Source organism: Somniosus microcephalus, chromosome 2 (genome assembly GCF_052327205.1).
Source record: "Somniosus microcephalus isolate GS21.2 chromosome 2, FLI_Smic_1.0, whole genome shotgun sequence".
Taxonomy (NCBI): Eukaryota; Metazoa; Chordata; class Chondrichthyes; order Squaliformes; family Somniosidae; genus Somniosus; species Somniosus microcephalus.
This window is the reverse complement of record NC_140988.1, coordinates 319,521,104-319,542,199: the sequence shown is the minus strand read 5'-3', so window position 1 is coordinate 319,542,199 and position 21,096 is coordinate 319,521,104. Positions and strand designations below refer to the sequence as shown.

Here is a 21,096-nt window from a genome sequence, read left to right as displayed (position 1 = left end):
GGAATAAGTCACTTTTCACCTTTGGTTGCAAGTGAAAGTTTGAGACAGCCTCAATCTATCTCCAAATAGGCATTGATTCACAGTACACACAAAAAAACTGCATATAATATAATTTAGTATAAATTGGAAGCCTTAGAGTGGTTACAAGGATTTCTGGTCTGCAAATGATAATGTCTCAGTAGGGCTGATCAAGCAGGCGGTTAAGCCATATTGATGGGCGAGAACAGCAAGAGCTGCACTCTGCTCCCATTGCCTGCTAGATTCAACCCAAGCCTGCTTAATGCTGATACAGGACAGCAGAAGGGAGAAATGAGCACAAAATTCAACCCACAAAGGCAAGAAATAGTTAGGCCAGAACTGAAATCCTTTTAACAGTGATTTTTCTTTTCTAATTACATTAAAATCAGCTTATTTTCTGACTCAAACATTACACTGAACTTCTGGAAAACTAGACAAAAATTTACAGAACAGCAGAGAAAATGATTTGAAACTACTTTTTTGTAATTGAGTTCAACTGAGTGATGATCAGGATATCCAGTGTCTAGGCTATAGAACAGACACAGATGATTAGTAAAGATTCTTGGACTTTTGTACCAAATTTGTTCCTCAATTCCAACAGAGCTATTTTCATAGGCTGTCCAACTTAGTATCAACTTGCGGGCATAGAAGGCAGTTTGTTCTTCAGCCCGATACCTACAAAACGGAGTTGAAACTGATGAGAGGTACAAGAGGAACATCTTCAGAAATGCTACTACTGAGCCACTGCTGACAGCTTACCACTCAGCCCCTGATCTGGCTTATACCTAAAAACTTAGTGACAAGAAAATTGAAGCACTGCTTTTAGTCTGAAAAACTAACTTAAAGAGCAGTACTCACTTGTCCCGTTTGTGGTGCAGTATTAATTCCCCTCTTCGACATCTCCTCGGTCACGAGGGTGACATACCTCCTTTGCTCATCCAGAATCATGTTGAGTTGTCTGTTCAACTGTTTGATTTCAAGGTGGATGCGGTTCTGACCTTCAAAGATCTGTCTCAACTCTCGCTCATTCACAGTTTCAAACAAATCAGCTACAGAAATGTAAAGTAAACTTCGGTTGGGCTTCTGGTCACTTTGATTTACTGTTTGCCAGTTGCAGAACTATTTATACTCATTACGAACCTTGCACTTCAGGAGTGCATAATCGGAAATTTGGGCACATACTGCCCATGATTATCCAACCATCAGCTTAAATGACCAGAAAATCATGGACGACATGCGCCCACTTTTCTGATAAATGCTCTTGGCCGATGAGGCTCCCTGCTAGAAACACAAAAAAAAGTTTCACCTTTAGAGAAAAAAATTCCAAAGTGAACCTTACATTACCCTACCTTAGGTATGGTCTTCTTCATTACTGGATTGAAGTTCTACATCCACAAATAGGAGGATATTGACAACTATCCAACCAAGTGAGAATTGGATTCCCTTCAAGAAATTTCCCTTTAGTGGGCTGCTCCAATGATAGTGAATTTATTCAGTGAGAAACCGAGCCACACAGAGCAAGTAGTTTCCAGATTCATTCTCTGGTCTGTGCAGTTAGCCGATTTTAGTTTGCACCGCAACAGGGGCATTACAATTGGTGTTGTGTTAGAGCGGAGTTATAGAGAGGTATAAAAATGTTCCGAGTTCCTGATCACTATCCCTGTCAAATGTGTGTCTGTGTGGACATGGGGAAGGACAGGATCAGGTGTGGGTCTGATGCTGCCCTATGGTGAAAGAGCCCGTCAATATTCACTGATAATGCATCACTAAGTAATCCTCAGTGCTTAACCTCGTGATGGTATTAATTGTGCTATCATGCTGTTAAATAACTTTACAAGTGTACTGCTGTACTGTGGAGATTAGATTTGGCTTGGATAATTATTGATATAATGAGTGTGGGACAGTCCAAAGGTTAGGTATTCTATAAATCCTAGATATGAATGGAAAATCCCAATCCAATCTTCTGATATGTACATGTAAGGTGGGGACAAGAGAGAAGATCTTTTTAACGAATACAAACTACACATTGAAATTTTCATTAAATAATTCTTGTACATGTGGAATTTAGCCATTCTACTACAGTACTAGTTCGAGACTCAAAACTGAGCTTTTACTCCCTTGTGTTAAGAGGGAAAAGAGGAATTTACATTAAAATTTCAACGATTTCCTGCACAAAACTATAAATCACAAGCAAGGGAACAAAACCTCAACTTTTTTTTTTAAAATATATATATGCAATCAAACATGAATTTAATTGTTAAAAAAAAATCTTCTCCCAACCTGGTTCTCCTTGCATATCGGGGTGATCTTTTTGGAAATCTTCTTTCTTTTTATCAAGCGCCTGTTGGAAATTTTCATACTCCTCTCGATATTTCTCCTTTTCTTCTTGGGGAATTGCAGAATCAGCAGGCTCCTATACCAGACACCAAAAGTTATCATATTTAAACCAAAATATAAAAATCTTAACAACAAATGCAACTTAGGGACAATGATTTAAAAACCAAACAGGACCAGTTACTTATTAGAGCAACTACATCTTCAAAGCACATGCAAGACGGAATATTGACCCGGATTTTGCAGTTGTAATGAAGGTGAAACTGTCAAAGGTTCGCAGTCATCACCCTGTGAAACTGACAGCAACTTTTGGCGTCCACATATGCGCAGTTAAACGCGGAAATTCAAGTTGTTGTCAGTGATTCCCTGTTCCTCCACAGGGTGCGCTGTTGAAGACCCCACAGACGGCAATCTTTGAGAAATCACTGAACTTCAACTTATACATTGTAGTATCGCTGTAAAACCACCCACCCCCCCCAAAAAAAGTTGTCTTGTTCAATGAAGTGTAATTGGATTTTTTAATGATGTACTAAGTCATAATTACTGCTGTACAACCTCTCTGGCCCCAAAAAACTGATTTTATATTTGTGGAATGTCAAATTTTTTAAAGTTTATATTTCAGTTTCTACTTTAATCCCATGTGCATGTCCCAATCTTTATTTCACTCGCTGTAAAATTTATTAAAAGTGAAGGATAATCAGTGCATTTTACTTCTTGGTTTGCAGTCAGTGAGAATTCTTCAATGTGATTGGCTGCTTAGCCTGCATGATGACATCACTGTTGCTGGACACTGGAGATCCCCTAGACTTGGCACCAGAATCAAATTACCAGGAAAGGTGAAATTAATGCCAGAGATTGCTAGAACTTTGTGGGCAGCTTTCTTCAAGGTCAGTGGCGAGCGCTGTCACTTCGCATTTGACTGCACAATCCAGGCTAATATTTCCATAGCTCTGTAAAAACCAGCGTAAAGTGCAACAATGCTTGTTCGATAAAGATTAAGTTCAATTATGGGTCTGTAACTAAATACACCATATTGTATCGAACCATACAAGTCAAAAAGGGCAGTAGACAGAAGGCTGGAAACTATAGACCGGTTAGCCTAACATCTGTGGTAGGTAAAATTTTGGAGTCCATTATTAAGGAGACAGTAACAGGACATTTGGATAATCATAATTTAATAGGACAAAGTCAGCATGGTTTTATGAAGGGGAAGTCATGTTTGACAAATTTGCTGGAGTTCTTTTGAGGAAGTAACATATAGGGTGGATAAAGGGGAACCAGTGGACATAGTGTATTTAGACTTCCAAAAGGCATTTGACAAGGCGCCACACAAAAGATTATTGCTTAAGATAAAAAATCACAGGATTGGGGGTAATATTCTGGCATGGATAGAGGATTGGCTATCTAACAGAAGGCAGAGAGTTGGGATAAATGGTTCATTCTCAGACTGGCAATCAGTAACTAGTGGTGTTCTGCAGGGGTCAGTGCTGGGTCCCCAACTCTTCACAATCTATATTAACGATTTGGAGGAGGGGACCGAGTGTAACATATCAAAGTTTGCAGATGATACTAAGATGGGAGGGAAAGTAGTGAGTGAGGAGGACATAAAAAACCTGCAACGGGACATAGACAGGCTAAGTAAGTGGGCAGAGATTTGGCAGATGGAATACAATACTGGAAAGTGTGAGGTTATGCACTTTGGCAGGAAAAATCGTAGAGCAAGTTATTATCTTAATGGCAAGAAACTGGAAAGTACTGAAGTACAAAGGGATCTGGGGGTCCTGGTGCACGAAACTCAAAAGGTTAGTATGCAGGTGCAGCAAGTGATTAAGGCGGCCAATGGAATGTTGGCTTTCATTGCTAGGGGGATAGAATATAAAAATAGGGAGGTATTGCTTCAGTTGTACAAGGTATTGGTGAGACCGCACCTGGAATACTGCATACAGTTTTGGTGTCCATACTGAAAAGACATATTTGCTCTCGAGTCAGTACAAAGAAGGTTCACTCGGTTAATCCCGGGGATGAGGGGATGGACATATGAGGAGAGGTTGAGTAGATTGGGACTCTACTCATTGGAGTTCAGAAGAATGAGAGGCGATCTTATTGAAACATATAAGATTGTGAAGGGGTTGGATCGGGTGGATGCGGGGAGAATGTTCCCGATGATGGGTGAAACTAGAACTAGGGGGCATAGTCTTAGAATAAGGGGCTGCTCTTTCAAAACTGAGATGAGGAGGAACTACTTCACTCAGAGGGTGGTAGGTCCATGGAATATGCTGCCCCAAAAAGCTGTAGAAGCTACATCATTACATAAATTTAAAACAGAAATAGACAGTTTCCTAGAAGTAAAGGGAATTAAGGGTTACGGGCAGAAGTTTGGACATGAGTCTAGGTTCGGATCGGACATGGCCCTGTGGGTAGCGGAGTGGGCCCAGGGGCCGTGTAGCCTGATCCTGCTCCTATTTTGTGTGTCTAATTCTGTTAGATTCAGGAGATGGTTCTGTGATAGTAGATTGGCGGTTAGGATCAGATCAGCCATGATCTTATTGAATGGCGGAGCAGGCTCGAGGGGCCGATTGGCCTACTCCTATTTCTTATGTTCTTATTATGTTAAGGACCCCAGTTCAATCCCTGGTCTTTGTTGAGTCAGCTGATCTCAACCAAGACAGCAGGGAGGTGGTACAATGGGTCACAGTTTTCCTGGGCTTGGACAGTTGTGTGAATTCACGAGTGGCCACTTGGGTGAGGGTTGCTCGTATCTGTGGAACCAGCCCCCAGAAATGAGTGGCTAACTCTGGGGGAGGAGATATGGAAGAGAAAAAAAAAGTTTAAACTCAAGACACATGACTTTAATTCTACAGCGAGTAATTCATTTAGCCATCTCTTACAATTTAAACTATAAAAGCTAAAATTCTAGTATTTGTAAGACCCTGTAAATGCCCAACAGATCAGCTGCCACACTGTAGCCATTTTAAATATTTCCCTCCTGTTAGCACAAAATTGAAGAGGAAATGCAGCAACAGTAGGATTGATGACAGCATTTTGTTCCAGCATATTGATCATTGCACGTTGCTTCACATGAACTGCTAATGAACACCAAAGTAATTTCTCTATTGCTAGCTTCTATATATTGGATTGAAAATCACATAGCACATAAAAATCAGACAAATTGTTTAGAAGTGATATTCAAAAGGGTTATTAGATAGGAAAAGCCAATTATATGCCAAATGCAAAATGTTCCAGTGGTATGCGGTTGTTGGTTCTGTACAAACTATCATGAAACCCTAGACTTAAGAATTGATATGTACCGTAGCTGGTTAAAAGTATACCACTATAAATTTGAAAGATACTAAAGAATTAACTATTTTTCCAGTTTTACTGGATGTACATTTGGATTCAGTCATTGTATTTTTTTTTCACATGGTATTTGCAGGAGCCTACATTAATATATTAGGTCTGCTGGCATGGATCTACACACTTGGACAGCCTTGAACGTTTTGAGGGTCATGCCATTTTGTTGATAGTGGACCTGTAATCTTTCAATCAATGCTTTTGGCACAAAGCAACTTGCAAAATTTTAATGAGAATATACAGGTGCTTAGTCAGACACCATAAGGTTGCATAGCTTACTGACAGCCCTTTAATTACACATTTCAATTCTGGAGCTGACCACTGCATTAGATAAATCATTGTTTTTTTTATTCTATTTTGCAGAATCTCTGTTTACAATATAATCTAAACAATATGCAATCTGAATAAATACCTCAATTTGTTCCAGGAATGGGTGATGTTTGTCTCCATAGACCAGTTCTTACTTGGATATTGGGAGCTCCATTTTGATTCTCTACAATATATTATAGCATGTAACTTGAGCAATACTGAACTCTGGATACAGACAATTGATAATTGTCTGGCAGGTGGGGGGGGCGGAGAACCCAAAAAAAGTCTCTCCCCAGTACTGACATTCTTAACACTGAGGAGCACAAAACTATTCCAGTCCAGAAGCCTCTTCTTCAAAAAACAGCCACACCTGGATCTAGTCACGCAGTGCTCAGCAGACAATAATATAATTCTAAACTTTAGCTCTTTGGCATTTAAAGACCAAAGACCCTAGACAACTGTGCAACACAAATGCAGTACTGAAGAACTGCTGGAATACAGTACAGCCTTCACTTCTCATTTATTCCTCTATGCAGCAATATTGGTTATGGTTGCACAACCAAATTGGGTTACGAGTGTTCTTTGACCTGGTCAAAATCCACACACAGAAAACGAGATCTAGTCACGTAGTGCTCCGTAGACAATATTATAATTTTAAACATTGCTCTTTGGCATTTAAGAACTGAAGACCCTAGATAACTGCAACACAAACCCAGGACAAATCCAATTCGGCCAATTACCGCCCCATCAGTCTACTCTCAATCATCAGCAAAGTGATAAACATAGAAACATAGAAGATAGGAGCAGGAGTAGGCCATTCGGCCCCTCGAGCCTGCTCCGCCATTCAATGCAATCATGGCTGATCATCCAAATTCAGTACCTGGTCCCGGCTTTCTCCCCATACCCCTTGATCCCTTTAGCCTTAAGAAATATATCCAACTCCTTCTTCAATATATTTAATGTATTGGCCTCTACTGCCTTCTGTGGTAGAGAATTCCACAGGTTCACCACTCTCTGGGTGAAGAAATTCCTCCTAATTTCTGTCCTAAATGGCCTACCCCTTATCCTTGGACTGTGACCCCTGGTTCTGGACTCCCCGACCATCGGGAACATCCTTCCTGCATCTAGTCTGTCCAGTCCTGTCAGAATTTTATAAGTTTCAATGAGATTCCCTCTCATTCTTCTAAACTCCAGCGAGTACAAGCCCAATCGACCCAATCTCTCCTCATGTGTCATTCCTGCCATCCCAGGTATCAGCCTGGTGAATCTTCGCTGAACTCCTTCCATGACAAGAACATCCTTCCTCAGATAAGGCGACCAAAACTGCACACAATACTCAAGGTGTGGTCTCACCAAGGCCCTATATAACTGCAGCAAGACATCCTTGTTCCTGTACTCAAACCCTTTCACTACGAAGGCAAACATGCCATTTGCCTTCTTAACCGCCTGCTGCACCTGCATGCTTACCTTCAGCGACTGGTGCACAAGGACACCCAGGTCTCGTTGCACTTCCCCTTCTCCCAATCTATTGCCATTCAGATAATAATCTGCCTTCCTGTTTTTGCCACCAAAGTGGATAACCTCGCATTTATCCACGTTATATTGCATCTGCCATGCTTTTGCCCAATCACCCAACCTGTCCAAATCATCCTGGAGTTTTTCGGCATCCTCCTCACAGCGCACACGCCCACCCAGCTGTGTGTCATCTGCAAATTTGGAGATATTACATCTAGTTCCCTTGTCTAGATCATTAATATATATTGTGAATAGCTGGGGCCCAAGGACCGATCCCTGCGGTACCCCACTAGTCACTGCCTGCCACTCGGAAAAAGACCCATTTATTCCAACTCTTTGCATTCTGTCTGCCAACCAGTTCTCTATCCAAGTCAATACCTTGCCCCCAATCCCATGTGCCTTAACTTTACACGCTAATCTCTTATGCGGGACCTTATCGAAAGCCTTCTGAAAGTCCAAATACGCCATATCCACTGGTTCTCCCTTATCTATTTTACCAGTTACATCCTCAAAAAGTTCCAGTAGATTAGTCAAGCACGATTTACCTTTTGTAAATCCATGTTGACTTTGTCCGATCCGGTCACTGCTTTCCAAGTGCTCTGCTATTACATCTTTTATAATATTTGCTGGGAGTGTACTATAGGCCCCCAAACAGTCAGGGGGAGATAGAGGAACAGATATGTAGGCAAATCTCAGAAAAGTGTGAAAATAATAGGGTAATAATAGTGGGGGATTTCAACTTCCCCAATATAAATTGGGATAGTCAGAGTGTGAAAGGCTTAGAGGGTGCAGAATTCTTAAAGTGCATCCAGGAGAGCTTTTTGAGCCAACATGTAGAAAGTCCTACAAGAGAGGGGGCGGTACTGGACCTAATTCTGGGGAATGTAGCCGGGCAAGTGGTGGAAGTGTCAGTAGGAGAGCATTTTGGCGACAGTGACCACAATTCGGTGAGATTTAAGGTGGTCATGGAAAAAGACAAAGACGGCCCGGAAATAAGGGTTCTAAATTGGGGGAAGGCCGATTTTAATATGATAAGGCAGGATCTGGCCAAATTGGACTGGGAGCAGCTACTTATAGGAAAATCCGCATCAAAACAGTGGGAGACTTTCAGAAGGGAAATAGAGAGAGTACAACGCCAACATGTTCCTGTAAAGGTCAAGGGTGGGACCAACAAGCAAAGGGAACCTTGGATGACAAGGGATATACAAAAATGCATTAGAAATAAAAGGGGGGCTTTTGGCAGTTACAAAAGACTAAAGACGGAAGAAGCCCTAGAGGAGTATAAAAAATGCAGGGGCATACTTAAAAAAGAAATTAGGAGGGCGAGGAGGGGCCATGAAATAACACTGGCGAGCAAAATAAAGGAAAATCCTAAGATGTTTTATAAGTATATTAAGGGCAAGAGGATAACCAGGGAAAGGGTAGGGCCCATTAGGGACCAAAGTGGCAATCTGTGTGTAGAGCCAGATGATGTAGGCGGGGTTTTAAATGAATTTTTTGCATCTGTGTTCACTATGGAGAAAGACGATGCAGACATAGAAATCGGGCAAGGGGACTGTGACATATTTGAACATATTAGCATCGAGAGGGAGGAGGTGCTAGCGGTTTTAGCAGGCCAAAAAGTGGATAAATCCCCAGGCCCAGACGAGATGTATCCCAGGCTGCTGTGGGAGGCAAAGGAGGAGATTGCAGGGGCTCTGACACAAATTTTCAGAACCTCTCTGGCCACAGGGGATGTACCAGAGGACTGGAGAACAGCTAACGTAGTACCATTATTCAAGAAGGGTAGCAGGGATAAACCAGGGAATTACAGGCCAGTGAGCCTAACATCTGTGGTAGGGAAATTATTGGAAAAAATTCTGAGGGACAAAATTAGTCTCCACTTGGAGAGGCAAGGATTAATCGGGGATAGTCAGCATGGCTTTGTCAAGGGTAAATCATGTCTGACAAATCTGATTGAATTTTTCGAGGGGGTGACTAGGGGGGTGGATGAGGGAAATGCTGTGGATGTGGTTTACATGGACTTCAGTAAAGCTTTTGACAAAGTCCCGCATAGGAGACTGGTCAAGAAGGTAAGAGCCCATGGGATCCAGGGTGCCTTGGCGCATTGGATCCTAAACTGGCTGAGTGGCAGGAGGCAGAGGGTGATGGTCGAAGGTTGCTTTTGTGACTGGAAGCCTGTGTCCAGTGGGGTACCTCAGGGATCGGTGCTGGGTCCCTTGTTGTTTGTGATCTACATTAATGATTTGGATGAGAATGTAAAAGGTATGATCAGTAAGTTCGCAGATGACATGAAAATTGGTGGGGTGGTAAATTGCGAGGAGGAAAGCCTCAGGCTACAGGACGATATAAACGGGTTGGTCAGATGGGCGGAAAAGTGGCAAATGGAATTTAACCCTGAAAAGTGCGAGGTGATGCATTTTGGACGGACAAATAAGGCAAGGGAATACACAATGAGTGGTAGGACCCTAGGAAGTACAGAGGGTCAGAGGGACCTTGGTGTACATGTACATAGATCCCTGAAGGCAGCGGAACAGGTAGATAAGGTGGTTAAAAAGGCATATGGGATACTTGCCTTCATTAGCCGAGGCATAGAATATAAGAGCAGGGAGGTTATGATGGAACTGTACAAAACGCTGGTGAGGCCACAGCTGGAGTACTGTGTGCAGTTCTGGTCGCCTCACTATAGGAAGGATGTGATTGCTTTGGAGAGGGTGCAGAGAAGATTCACCAGGATGTTACCTGGGATGGAGCGCCTCAGCTATGAAGAGAGGCTGGACAGGCTGGGGTTGTTTTCCTTGGAGCAAAGAAGGCTGAGGGGGGACCTGATTGAGGTGTACAAAATGATGAGGGGCATAGATAGGGTAGACAAAGAGGAACTTTTCCCCTTAGTAGGGGGGTCAATAACAAGGGGGCATAGATTCAGGGTAAGGGGCAGGAGATTTAGAGGGGATTTGAGGAGGAACTTTTTCACCCAGAGGGTGGTTGGAATGTGGAACTCAATGCCTGAAAGGGTGGTAGAGGCAGGAACCCTCACAACATTCAAGAAGCATTTGGATGAGCACTTGAAATGCCATTGCATACAAGGCTATGGACCAAATGCTGGAAAATGGGATTAGACTGGACAGGGATGGATGGGCGGCGCAGACACGATGGGCCGAAGGGCCTCTTTCTGTGCTGTAAAACTCTATGACTCTATAATGGACTCTAGCATTTTCCCCACTATCGATGTCAGGCTTACCGGTCTGTAATTCCCCATTTTCTCTCTACCACCTTTTTTGAATAGTGGGGTAACATTAGCTACCCTCCAATCCATGGGTACTGTTCCAGATTCCATTGAATGCTGGAAGATGATCAGCAAAGCATCAACTATTTCTAGGGCCACTTCCTTAAGTACCCTAGGATGTAGATTATCAGGCCCTGGGGATTTATCGGCCTTCAATCCCATCAATTTCCCTAACATCATTTCCGTACAAATACCGATTTCTTTCAGTTCCTCCCTTTCATCAGACCCTATGTTCCCCGACATCTCTGGGAGGTTATTGGTGTCCTCCTTTGTGAAGACAGAACCAAAATATGTATTTAATTGGTCTGCCATTTCTTTGTTCCCCATTATAAATTCCCCTGATTCTGACTGCAAGGGACCTACGCTTGACTTCACCAATCTTTTTCTCTTCACATATCTATAAAAGCTTTTACAGTCAGTTTTTATGTTCCCTGCAAGCTTACTCTCATTCTATTTTCCCTTTCTTAATTAATCCCTTTGTTCTCCTTTGTTGAATCCTAAACTGCTCCCAATCCTGGATGGAAGGTGTTATCAACAGTGCTATCAAGCGACACTTACTTATCAATAACCTGCTCACTGATGCCCAGTTTGGGTTCCGCCAAGACCACTCAGCTCCCGATCTCATTACAGCCTTGGTCCATACATGGACAAAGGAGTTAAATTCCAGAGGTGAGGAGAGAGTGACTGCCTTATACATCAAGGCAGCCTTTGACCGAGTGCGGCATGAAGGAGCCCTAGTAAAACTGAAGTCAATGGGAATTGTGGGGGGGGGGGGGGGGGGGGGGGGGGGGGGGGGAGAACTCTCCACTGGCTGGAGTCATACTTAACAGAAAGGAAGATGATTGTGGTGGTTGAAGGTCAATCATCACAGCCCCAGGACATCGCTGCAGGAGTTCTTCAGGGCAATGTACTTAGCCCAAACATCTTCAACTGCTTCTTCAATGACCTTCCATCCAACATAAGATCAAAAATGGGGATGTTCGCAGATGACGGCAGTGTTCAGTGCCATTCACAACTCCTCAGATAATGAAGCAGTACATGCCCGTATGCAACAAGAACTGGACGACGTTCAAGCTTGGGCTAAGTGGCAGGTAACATTCGCGCCACAGAAGTGCCAGGCAATGACTATGTCCAACAAGTGAGAGTCTAACCACCGCCCCTTGACATTCAACGGCATTACCATCAATATCCTTGGGGTGGGCGGGGGTCACCATTGACCAGAAACTTAACTGGACCAGCCATATAAATACTGTGGCAACAAGAGCAGGTCAAAGGCTAGGTATTCTGCAGCGAGTGTCGTACCTCCCGACTCCCCGAAGCCTTTCCATCATCTACAAGGCACAAGTAAGGAATGTGATGGAATACTCTCCATTTGCCTGGATGAGTGCAGCTCCAACAACACTCAAGAAGCTCGACACCATCCAGGACAAAGCAGCCTGCTTGATTGGCACCCCATCCACCACCTTAAACATTCACTCCCTCCACCACCGGCATACTGTGGCTGCAGTGTGTACCATCTACAAGATGCACTGCAGCAACTCACCAAGGCTTCTTCGGCAGCACCTCCCAGACCCTGCGACCTCTTCCACCCAGAAGGACAAGGGCAGCAGGCGCATGGGAACACCACCACCTCAAGTTCCCCTCCAAGTCAAACACCATCCTGACTTAGAAGAATATCGCCGATCCTTATCGTCACTGGGTCAAAATCGTGGAACTCCCTACCTAACAGCACTGTGGGAGTACCTTCAACACACGGAATGCAGTGGTTCAAGAAGGCTGCTCACCACCACCTTCTCAAGGGCAATTAGGGATGGGCAATAAATGCTGGCCTTGCCAGTGATCTCCCACATACGAATAAAAAAAAAACACAAATGCAGTAATGAAGAACTGCTGGAGTACAGTACAGCCTTCACTTCTCATTGTTTCTCTATGCAGCAATATTGATTACAGTTGCACAACCAAATTGGGTTACAAGTGTTCTTTGACCTGGTCAATATACACACACAGAAAACAATGGATGATACAAAAGCAAGATACTGCAGATGCTAGAAATTTGAAATAAAAACAGAAAATGCTGGAAATTCTCAGCAGGTCAGGCAGCATCTGTGGAGAGAGAAACAGAGTTGACGTTTCAGTTTGACGACCTTTCGTCAGAACTGGAAAGAGTTAGAGAATGTTGTGAATAGGTTTAGTAAAATGGACACATTGTCTGCATTTTCCTCCCAACAACGTGGCATCAAAAAAATGGCACAAGGGTAAATGAAAACAAAATGTATGAGGACTTAAAATACCATGTGGAGCATTATATCTGGTCCAAACCTTCTTCACACCAATTCTGGATATGAGTGATCCAACTTGCAGAATCAAGTACTGTCCTGAAATCATAAAGACTATTTTGGATCACTGATGGGGGAAGATAGTCTTGATGAAAAGACATATCATCGTTGCAGGAAATTCCCAGCCGATGACTCTCCAAAATGATGATGCCATGCTTACAATGCTGTGCATTTTTGGGCTCTTCACTATAGGAGGGATACAAATGCTCTATAGAATTTTACAAATCAGATTTACTGGAATGACACTGGGGATGAGGAAGCCAAGTTACAATGGAGTATAGTTACAATAGAAGGCTAAAACAACTAGAGCTGCATTCCTTCCAACTAAAGATTGAGGGTGGATTTGATAAAGAAATAGAAACTGTAAACAAATCATTTCCATTGATAGGTAAATTAAAGACAAGCACAAGCCATCATCTCAAGATAAGCACGAGAAACATCAAAGGGGAAGATCAGAAGATACTTATTCCAGAGTTACCAGAATGTATAATGATCTGCACAAGCGTGATATGGAGCAAAATTCATTAAAATGGGAAGAGTCAGGGGAGAAAATGGGATTCTGTCCCAAAGGGAGTCTAAATTCAGTACAGGCAAGAAGAGCCGGGCTTCTTTCTGTGCTAAAGTTTTCATTGTAATGCTGGTTTTCAGCCAATGGTTGAACTTGTAGTCCTCACTTTCAAAATTGTCCATTGGAAACGTGGAGGCAGAAAAATTAACGAGAAAATGAAAACAGTTAGAATAGAAAAGTGAAACTAAATTTGAAACAAAATATAGCAGACAAAAACTAGGGAAGGAGGTTAGGACGACAATAGCAAAATGCTGCAGATGCTGGCAATCTGAAATAACAGCAGAAAATGCTGGAAGCACTCAGCAGGCCAGGCATCATCCGTGGAGAGAGAAACAGAGTTAACGTTTCAGGCCTGGAAAAGGCTAGAGATGTAACAGATTTTAAGCAGGTGCAGAGGCAGACAGAGGTGGGGGGGGGGGGGGAGGATTTGAAGGAACAGTCTGTGCTAGGATAGGAGGCAGGAAAGATTAAATGTTGCAAATGGGGATGGCAGAAATCATACAGCCTGCAAAATGGGGGCAGGGGTTATGGTCTGAAATTATTGAACTCGATTATGAGTACAGAAGGCTATAAAGTTCCTTGAGCTTAAGTTGAGCTTCGTTGAAACAGTGTAGGAGGCCGAGGACAGAGAGATCAGAGTGGTAGTAAAGCGGAGAATTAAAATGACAGGTGATCGGAAGCTCGGGGTCACCCTTACGAACTGAATGGAGGTGTTTCGCAAAGCGGTCGCCCAATCTGCGTTTGGTGAGCAGCGAATACAGTATACTAGAAGCACAAGTAAATCGCTGTTTCACCTGGAAGGGGTGTTTGGGGCCCTGGACAGTGGGAAAGGAGGAGGTAAAGGGACAGGGGTTTCATCTCCTGCACTTGCACGGGAAGGGATGTTGGGGGTGATTGAGGAGTGGACCAGGGTGTCGCGGAGGGAGCGGTCCTTTCGGAATGATGAAAGGGGAGGTGAAGGAAGATGCGCCAACTCTCCAACACCGCCTCGTACCCTCCCCGGACCATGACCCCACTACCAAACATCAAGCCATTGTTTCCAAGACTGTCACTGACCTCATCTCTGGAGATCTTCCCTCCATGGCTGCCAACCTCATAGTCCCCCAACCCCACACAGCCCGCTTCTATCTCCTTCCAAAGATCTACAAACAGGACTGTCCTGGTAGACCCATCGTTTCAGCCTGTTCTTGTCCCACAAAACTTCTCTCTTCCTATCTCGACTCTATTTTTCCTCCTTGTCCAGTCTCTCCCCACGTACATTCACGATTCTTCCGACACCCTCCGCCACTAACAGTTTAGTGTTTCCTGGCCCCAACCGTCTCCTTTTCACTATGGACGTCCAATCCCTCCACACCTCCATCCCCCACCAGGACGGCCTGAGGGTGCTCCGCTTCTTCCTAGAACAGGGGCCCAACCAGTCCCCATCCACCACCACCCTCCTCCGCCTGGCTTAACTTGTTCTCACATTGAACAACTTCTCCTTTGACTCCACTCAATTCCTAATTAAAGCTGTTGCTATGGGAACCCACATGGGCCCTTGCTATGCCTGCCTTTTCATGGGATATGTGGAACATTCTTTGTTCCAGTCCTACTCGGGTCCCCTCCCTCACCTCTTTTTCCGGTACATCGATGACTGTATTGGTGCCGTTTCCTGCTCTCGCCCTGAACTAGAAAAGTTCATTCACTTTACTTCCAATTTCCACCCTTCCCTCACCTTCACATGGCTATTAACAAACATCTACTACAAGCCCACTGACTCCCACAGCTACCTGCACTACACTTCCTCCCACCCCGCTTCCTGTAAGGACTCTATTCCATTCTCCCAGTTTCTCCGTCTCATCTGTTCTGACGATGCCACCTTCCATACCAGTGCTTCCGATATGTCTTCCCTTTTCCTCAACCGAGGATTCCTCTCTACTGAGGTTGACACGGCCCTTGACCGTCTGTTCCATATCCCGCATTTCTGCTTTCATCCCTTCCCCACCCCCTCCCAGAACCACGATAGGGTTCCCCTTGTCCTCACCTTTCACCCCACCAGCCTCCACATTCAATGGATCATCCTCCAAAATTTCCACCACCTCCAACGTGATCCCACCACCAAACGCATCTTCCCCTCACCTCCCCTTCCAGCATTCCGAAGGGACTGCTCCCTCCGAGACACCCTGGTCAACTCCTCAATCACCCCCAACAGCCCTTCCCCTTCGTCCAGCACCTTCCCATGCAAGTGCAGGAGATGCAACACCTGCCCTTTTACCTCCTCCCTTCCCACTGTCCAGGGCCCCAAACACCCCTTCCAGGTGAAACAGTGATTTACTTCTACTTCTTGCAATTTAGTACTGTACTCACTGCGGTCTCCTCTACATTGGGGAGACCAAATGCAGATTGGGCAACCGCTTTGCGGAACACCTCCGTTCAGTCCGTAAGGGTGACCCCGAGCTTCCGATCGCCTGTCACTTCAATTTTCCGCTTCACTCCCACACTGATCTCTCTGTCCTCGGCCGCCTACACTGTTTCAATGAAGCTCAACTTAAGCTCAAGGAACAGCACCTCGTCTTTCGATTAGGAACTTTACAGCCTTCTGGACTCAACATTCAGTTCAACAATTTCAGACTATAACCCCTGCCCCCATTTTTCAGGCTGTATGATTCCTCCATCCCCATTTGCAACATTTAATCTTTCCGGCCTCCTACCCTAGCACAGACTGTTCCTTCAGATCCTCCCCCTCCCTGCCTCTGCACCTGCTTAAAATCTGTTACATCTCCGGCCTTTTCCCGTTCTGAAGGGTCCCAGACCTGAACCGTTAACTCTGTTTCTCTCTCCACAGATGCTGCCTGGCCTGCTGAGTGCTTCCAGCATTTTCTGTTGTTATTTGAGATTCGGATGACAGTGGTTTAAAGTTCATATTACAGTAACAAGGCCATTCCAAAAAGGTTGAGTCACTTTACTACTTTAATGGTTTATTTCAGTACATGAACTAAACAAACAAAATTAATTAGCCCACAGAAATTAGAGTTGTTTCTGAACCAGTTAGCAGTTTAAGGTTTAAAATGGACGATCAGCTCCAAAAATGAAAATACTCATTAGCTCTTAGAATGCCAGAAAATTTAGCCAAATTATTTAAAATATCTGTTTCCCTATTTTGATCTCAGTAGTGTAGAAAGTGTAATCCAAAAATGCTGCAAGTTAAGGAAACTTTGGCTCAGCTACATACAGTAAACTCTTTCGTATCAGGCACCTACGGGACCAGGATGGTGCCGGTTGATGAAAAATTCCAGATAACAGAGAGGTAGGCAATTTTTAACAAAAAAAACACCACGGACTGACTCAGAAAAATGAAAAATGGATGGATTCGGTAAGATTACCGGTTATCTATTTTGCCGGTTTTAAAGAATTCCGGATGATTAAGTGCCGTTGAAATAAGAGTTTACTGTAGATACTTTTTTTTTTTTTTAAAAACATAAAAATGTCTCGCATCTCATTCCAGGCAATTTAATATCCAGCAGACTAAATTTAGTTACAAACTTCCTATTTTAAAAGACCTAACTACAGACAAGCTTTAAGAGTAGGATATTAATTAAAATTACCATAATAATTTGGAATAATAAATCACATGACAAGAAAAAAGGATTCTACCACCCCCCACCAATGATACAAAATTGTCTTCCCCTTCTCTTTCAGTTACTATTTCCCAATTTACCCATATTCTCTGAGTTTAAGTAGTATTCACCTGCATAACCTGCTTTGGCTTGTTACCTATCTTTCTCAATTAATAATAATTACAAAATCTTACCACTGGTTTGCCAGGTTCCAAAAGTCTGAACGTCAGCAAAGACAAGACATCATGGTCATCTGTCAAGAAACAAATATAATGCAACATTTCTAATCAACTTGTCTTAATAGGGAAGTGTGATTGAGAAGTTGATACTATGCTATGCACGAGTTCCAGCTTCAAACAAACTTTTCCACAACACTTCAAAAATAATTTTGCACACCTTCACGTTTTTGCTACAAACCCACCTGCAAGACCTCCAGTTGCTGCAGAGATTCCATAATAACCCTCAGGTGGAAGTACCATATTTTCTACTCTGGCACAAAGTTCATAATCGTCATTATTTGGAGTAAAGCCATTATGTATCATAACCTACAACAGAAAACATATAGACTTGTATTTGTGAGTCTTATGACTGTGCAATAGTGGCCCAAGTTTGATTTTTTTTTTTTTTAATTATGCAGGCTGGTTATATTTTTCCCTTCATGTTTCATCAAAAATGCTGTGGACCTGCCTGAATAAAAGAACTACTTAAAAGGGATCCCCTTTGGCTGTCAATGGAACATAGCCAGGTGAGTTCTTTCTACAAAGACTAAAAATATTATAGCCTATTTTGGAGAGATCTTCAAAATACAACAGTGTAAAAATATATTTTTTAAAAACCGACATGAAGAGCTTGTGCATCAAGGCATGAAAGCCAATAGGAGCAAACAAACCTTAACAGACTGGAGCAAGATTATCTTTTATTTATCCAATTGGTTAAAAAAAGGCACTATTTCCCCCCCCCCCCCATCAGATAAATATTAAAACAAACCCGCAATTAAAACCTAGGTCTCAAAGCTCTCAGAAGCAAAACAAAAAGAATTATGTTCTTCAAATTTTTTTAAAATAAAGAAATAAATTGGAGCTGCACTGCTGGCTCAGTGAGTACCTGCCCTACCCAATGCAGTTCTTGTCTGTGGTGGATTATCTGTGGGTTCTCTATCACTGGTCTCAGTACATACATGTTAAAGTTATTTCTAAGGTAAAAGTTGATCCTGTGGGATGTAGAAAGCTACAAAATGAACTACTCTGGCTAGAGATCTCAAATGCTAAAATTCAAAGCTAATACTAATGGTTTATTATAGTCCATTTGATCAGAATAAGAAGGACAACTTGCTCCACGAAGGCTGTGAGAACAGGAAAATAATGTTAATAGGAGACTTTAATCAATCCAACATAAACTGAGAAAACCCAAGTGGTAAATGTAGTGTAGGTCTTTCTTGGACCAGTGCATCAAAACCATGACATGCATGCTCATTTTGATCGGATAGTTGTTTATGATCTAGAAAATGTCCAAGATATGGAAATCATGGCACCCTGGGGACAGCAACCACAGAATGATGAAGTTTAACATAATCGGCTAGTCAGAAGTACTTAAGACCAGGAGTTAGGTACATAACATTTAAAAGGGCTAAGTTTAACAAAAGTGAGGGAACAACTAAAGCAAATGAATTGGGGCGTTCTTCAACACATCAGTGGAACACCTTTTAACAGTATAATACTGTGCCTGGAGGACGAAGAAACATGGTTAAATACAGAGGATGGAAATACTGTAAATATAACATTCAGGAGTATAGAGCGTTTAAGACTCAAATGAAATAAACATGACCCTATTTGGACAACCAAATTAAAGTGAGATAAGAGGAAAAACAGCCTGGACAAATCCCACAGGTGGAACAGAGGAGTGGCTCACTGGGACGACAAGAAGAAAATGCAAAAACAAGTCAATTGGATGACTAGAGGGCAAAGACCTGTAAAACGGACATAGGAGTGAGGCTAAACAGTAAAAAAAACTCAGTACTACAACAGCAAGCAGACAGAAGATGTGAAAACTATAAAAAGATCCAAACAGGCTTGAAACAGAATGACCATAAAGTAATAAATATACCGAATGACCATTTCCTCCAAATATTCTCAAGAAAACAGGAGCAGCCTGCCCATTCCAGATAAATATGCCTCAAGTAAAATAATGACTTCTAGTGACTGAAAGCGGCAGGGCTGTCTGATAACGAGGTGCAAACAGCTGCTTGAAATGCGCAAAATAGTCGGAGTGCTTAATACAATCAATTGACTTTGTAATTGACCCCTACGGTAATGACAAATGGTTTGTGCCATTTGCCCGATACAAGTGGCTGTCTGGGATAAGCAGGGAAGGTATAAATGGTGGGAACGGTACCCATATTTAAAATGAGTGACAATACAGACATCGTCAACTACAGGCTTATAAATCTTACTTCTATGCCTTGTAAAATAATGAAATAGATTAGAGTAAATTTGAAAACTATCTTTACAATAGCCTAGTTAACAACAGTCAACATGAATGTAGATGGGGAAGATCCTGCCTGACCAACTTCCTTGGCTTCTGTGAAGAAGTGACAACCCAAGAGGACTGTCACAGGATATGGTGGCCCTCAACTTCCAAAAGGCTTTTGAGAAAAAACACAACAAACTATTAAGTAAACTCAAAGCAGGGGATTCTGGGTAAATCCTAGGAATGGATAAGAAACTGGACGAAGGGTAGCAAATGAGTACTTGGAGGAGGAGTTGTGTCAGAGTGGGGGACAGGTGGATAAAGTAGAGTGGTGTGTCTCAGGGATCGGTGCAGGGACCACTGCTGCTTCCAACGACTCAGATTCAGAAACTCAATGCAAAACTAGCAAATTTGCAGAAGGTACCAAACTAGGAGAGGCAGTGGAATTGAAGGAGTTAGGCCAGAAAGTGCAGAATGATTTAGACAAAATATGCAAGTGGGCAGAACAATGGCAGATGAAATGTAATGTAGACAAATGCAAAGTACTGCACATAGAAAGGACAGATATACAACACACAAACTTCATAAATGGTGTTGAAATAGCCACGCTGAAAAAGCAACTAGTCTTAAAGCAACACCACAGGAAATCTAAATGTTTTGTAGTATTTGCAAAAAACATTTTATTTTACCTTCTGAATCTTGGATATACTTATTGAAAAACTGTTTTAAAAACTTTAAACAAATATAGGTTCTCCAGAGAAGCTGTGGCTGTTCCCAATATAATTGTTCAGACCAGATTTATTTGATAAAATGGAGCAATCTCATCAAGGCTGCAATATATTTTGAACATGTCAAAGCACAAGCGACTTACGGTCAATGTTCTTCTGTAGTAGATGATCTTAGCTCTCACAGGGTAAGGCTTGTTCCTAAAATCTCTCAGACAAGAGCCCAATGCTTGTGTTGCACCATCGCTGCAGAAGCAAGTAAGTTATTACTGTGTTTTGACACTGGCATAAGTTAATCTTTTGAAGACTATACAAAAGTTATGTCAATCAGCAAATATATTGAACATAAAATTGACTATAGTTTCATATGCTTCCTTAAATCTGGTTTAAAAGTAATCAAAATTTAGTGTGCAGTTTTCTTGCTGTTTTTGTGCTATCCATTTTTACTGACCAAGTACTGGACATATTTTTGGTCTATATATACACCTTTAATTATTAAAAGGGCTCTTTAAAATACAATCATTTTGCTCCCCTCTTCCCAATGATACAAAAATCACTTTTACACGGACAGTGGGACCTTGATTATTCATCA

General features: G+C 42.6%; 1 protein-coding gene across 1 annotated transcript in view; it reads right to left on the bottom strand.

Annotated features, from left to right (window-relative positions):
* Positions 1-21,096, bottom strand: part of lman1 (lectin, mannose-binding, 1) — an 89,128-nt gene that overhangs the window by 54,209 nt on the left and 13,823 nt on the right. Inside the window, exons 5-9 of the mRNA XM_085974228.1 lie at positions 20,651-20,750; positions 17,735-17,858; positions 17,508-17,566; positions 2,299-2,431; positions 877-1,067 (exon numbers count right to left, since the gene is read on the bottom strand). Of these exons, the coding sequence (XP_085830354.1) occupies positions 877-1,067; positions 2,299-2,431; positions 17,508-17,566; positions 17,735-17,858; positions 20,651-20,750 (607 nt within the window). The remainder of the gene's footprint in view (positions 1-876; positions 1,068-2,298; positions 2,432-17,507; positions 17,567-17,734; positions 17,859-20,650; positions 20,751-21,096) is intronic.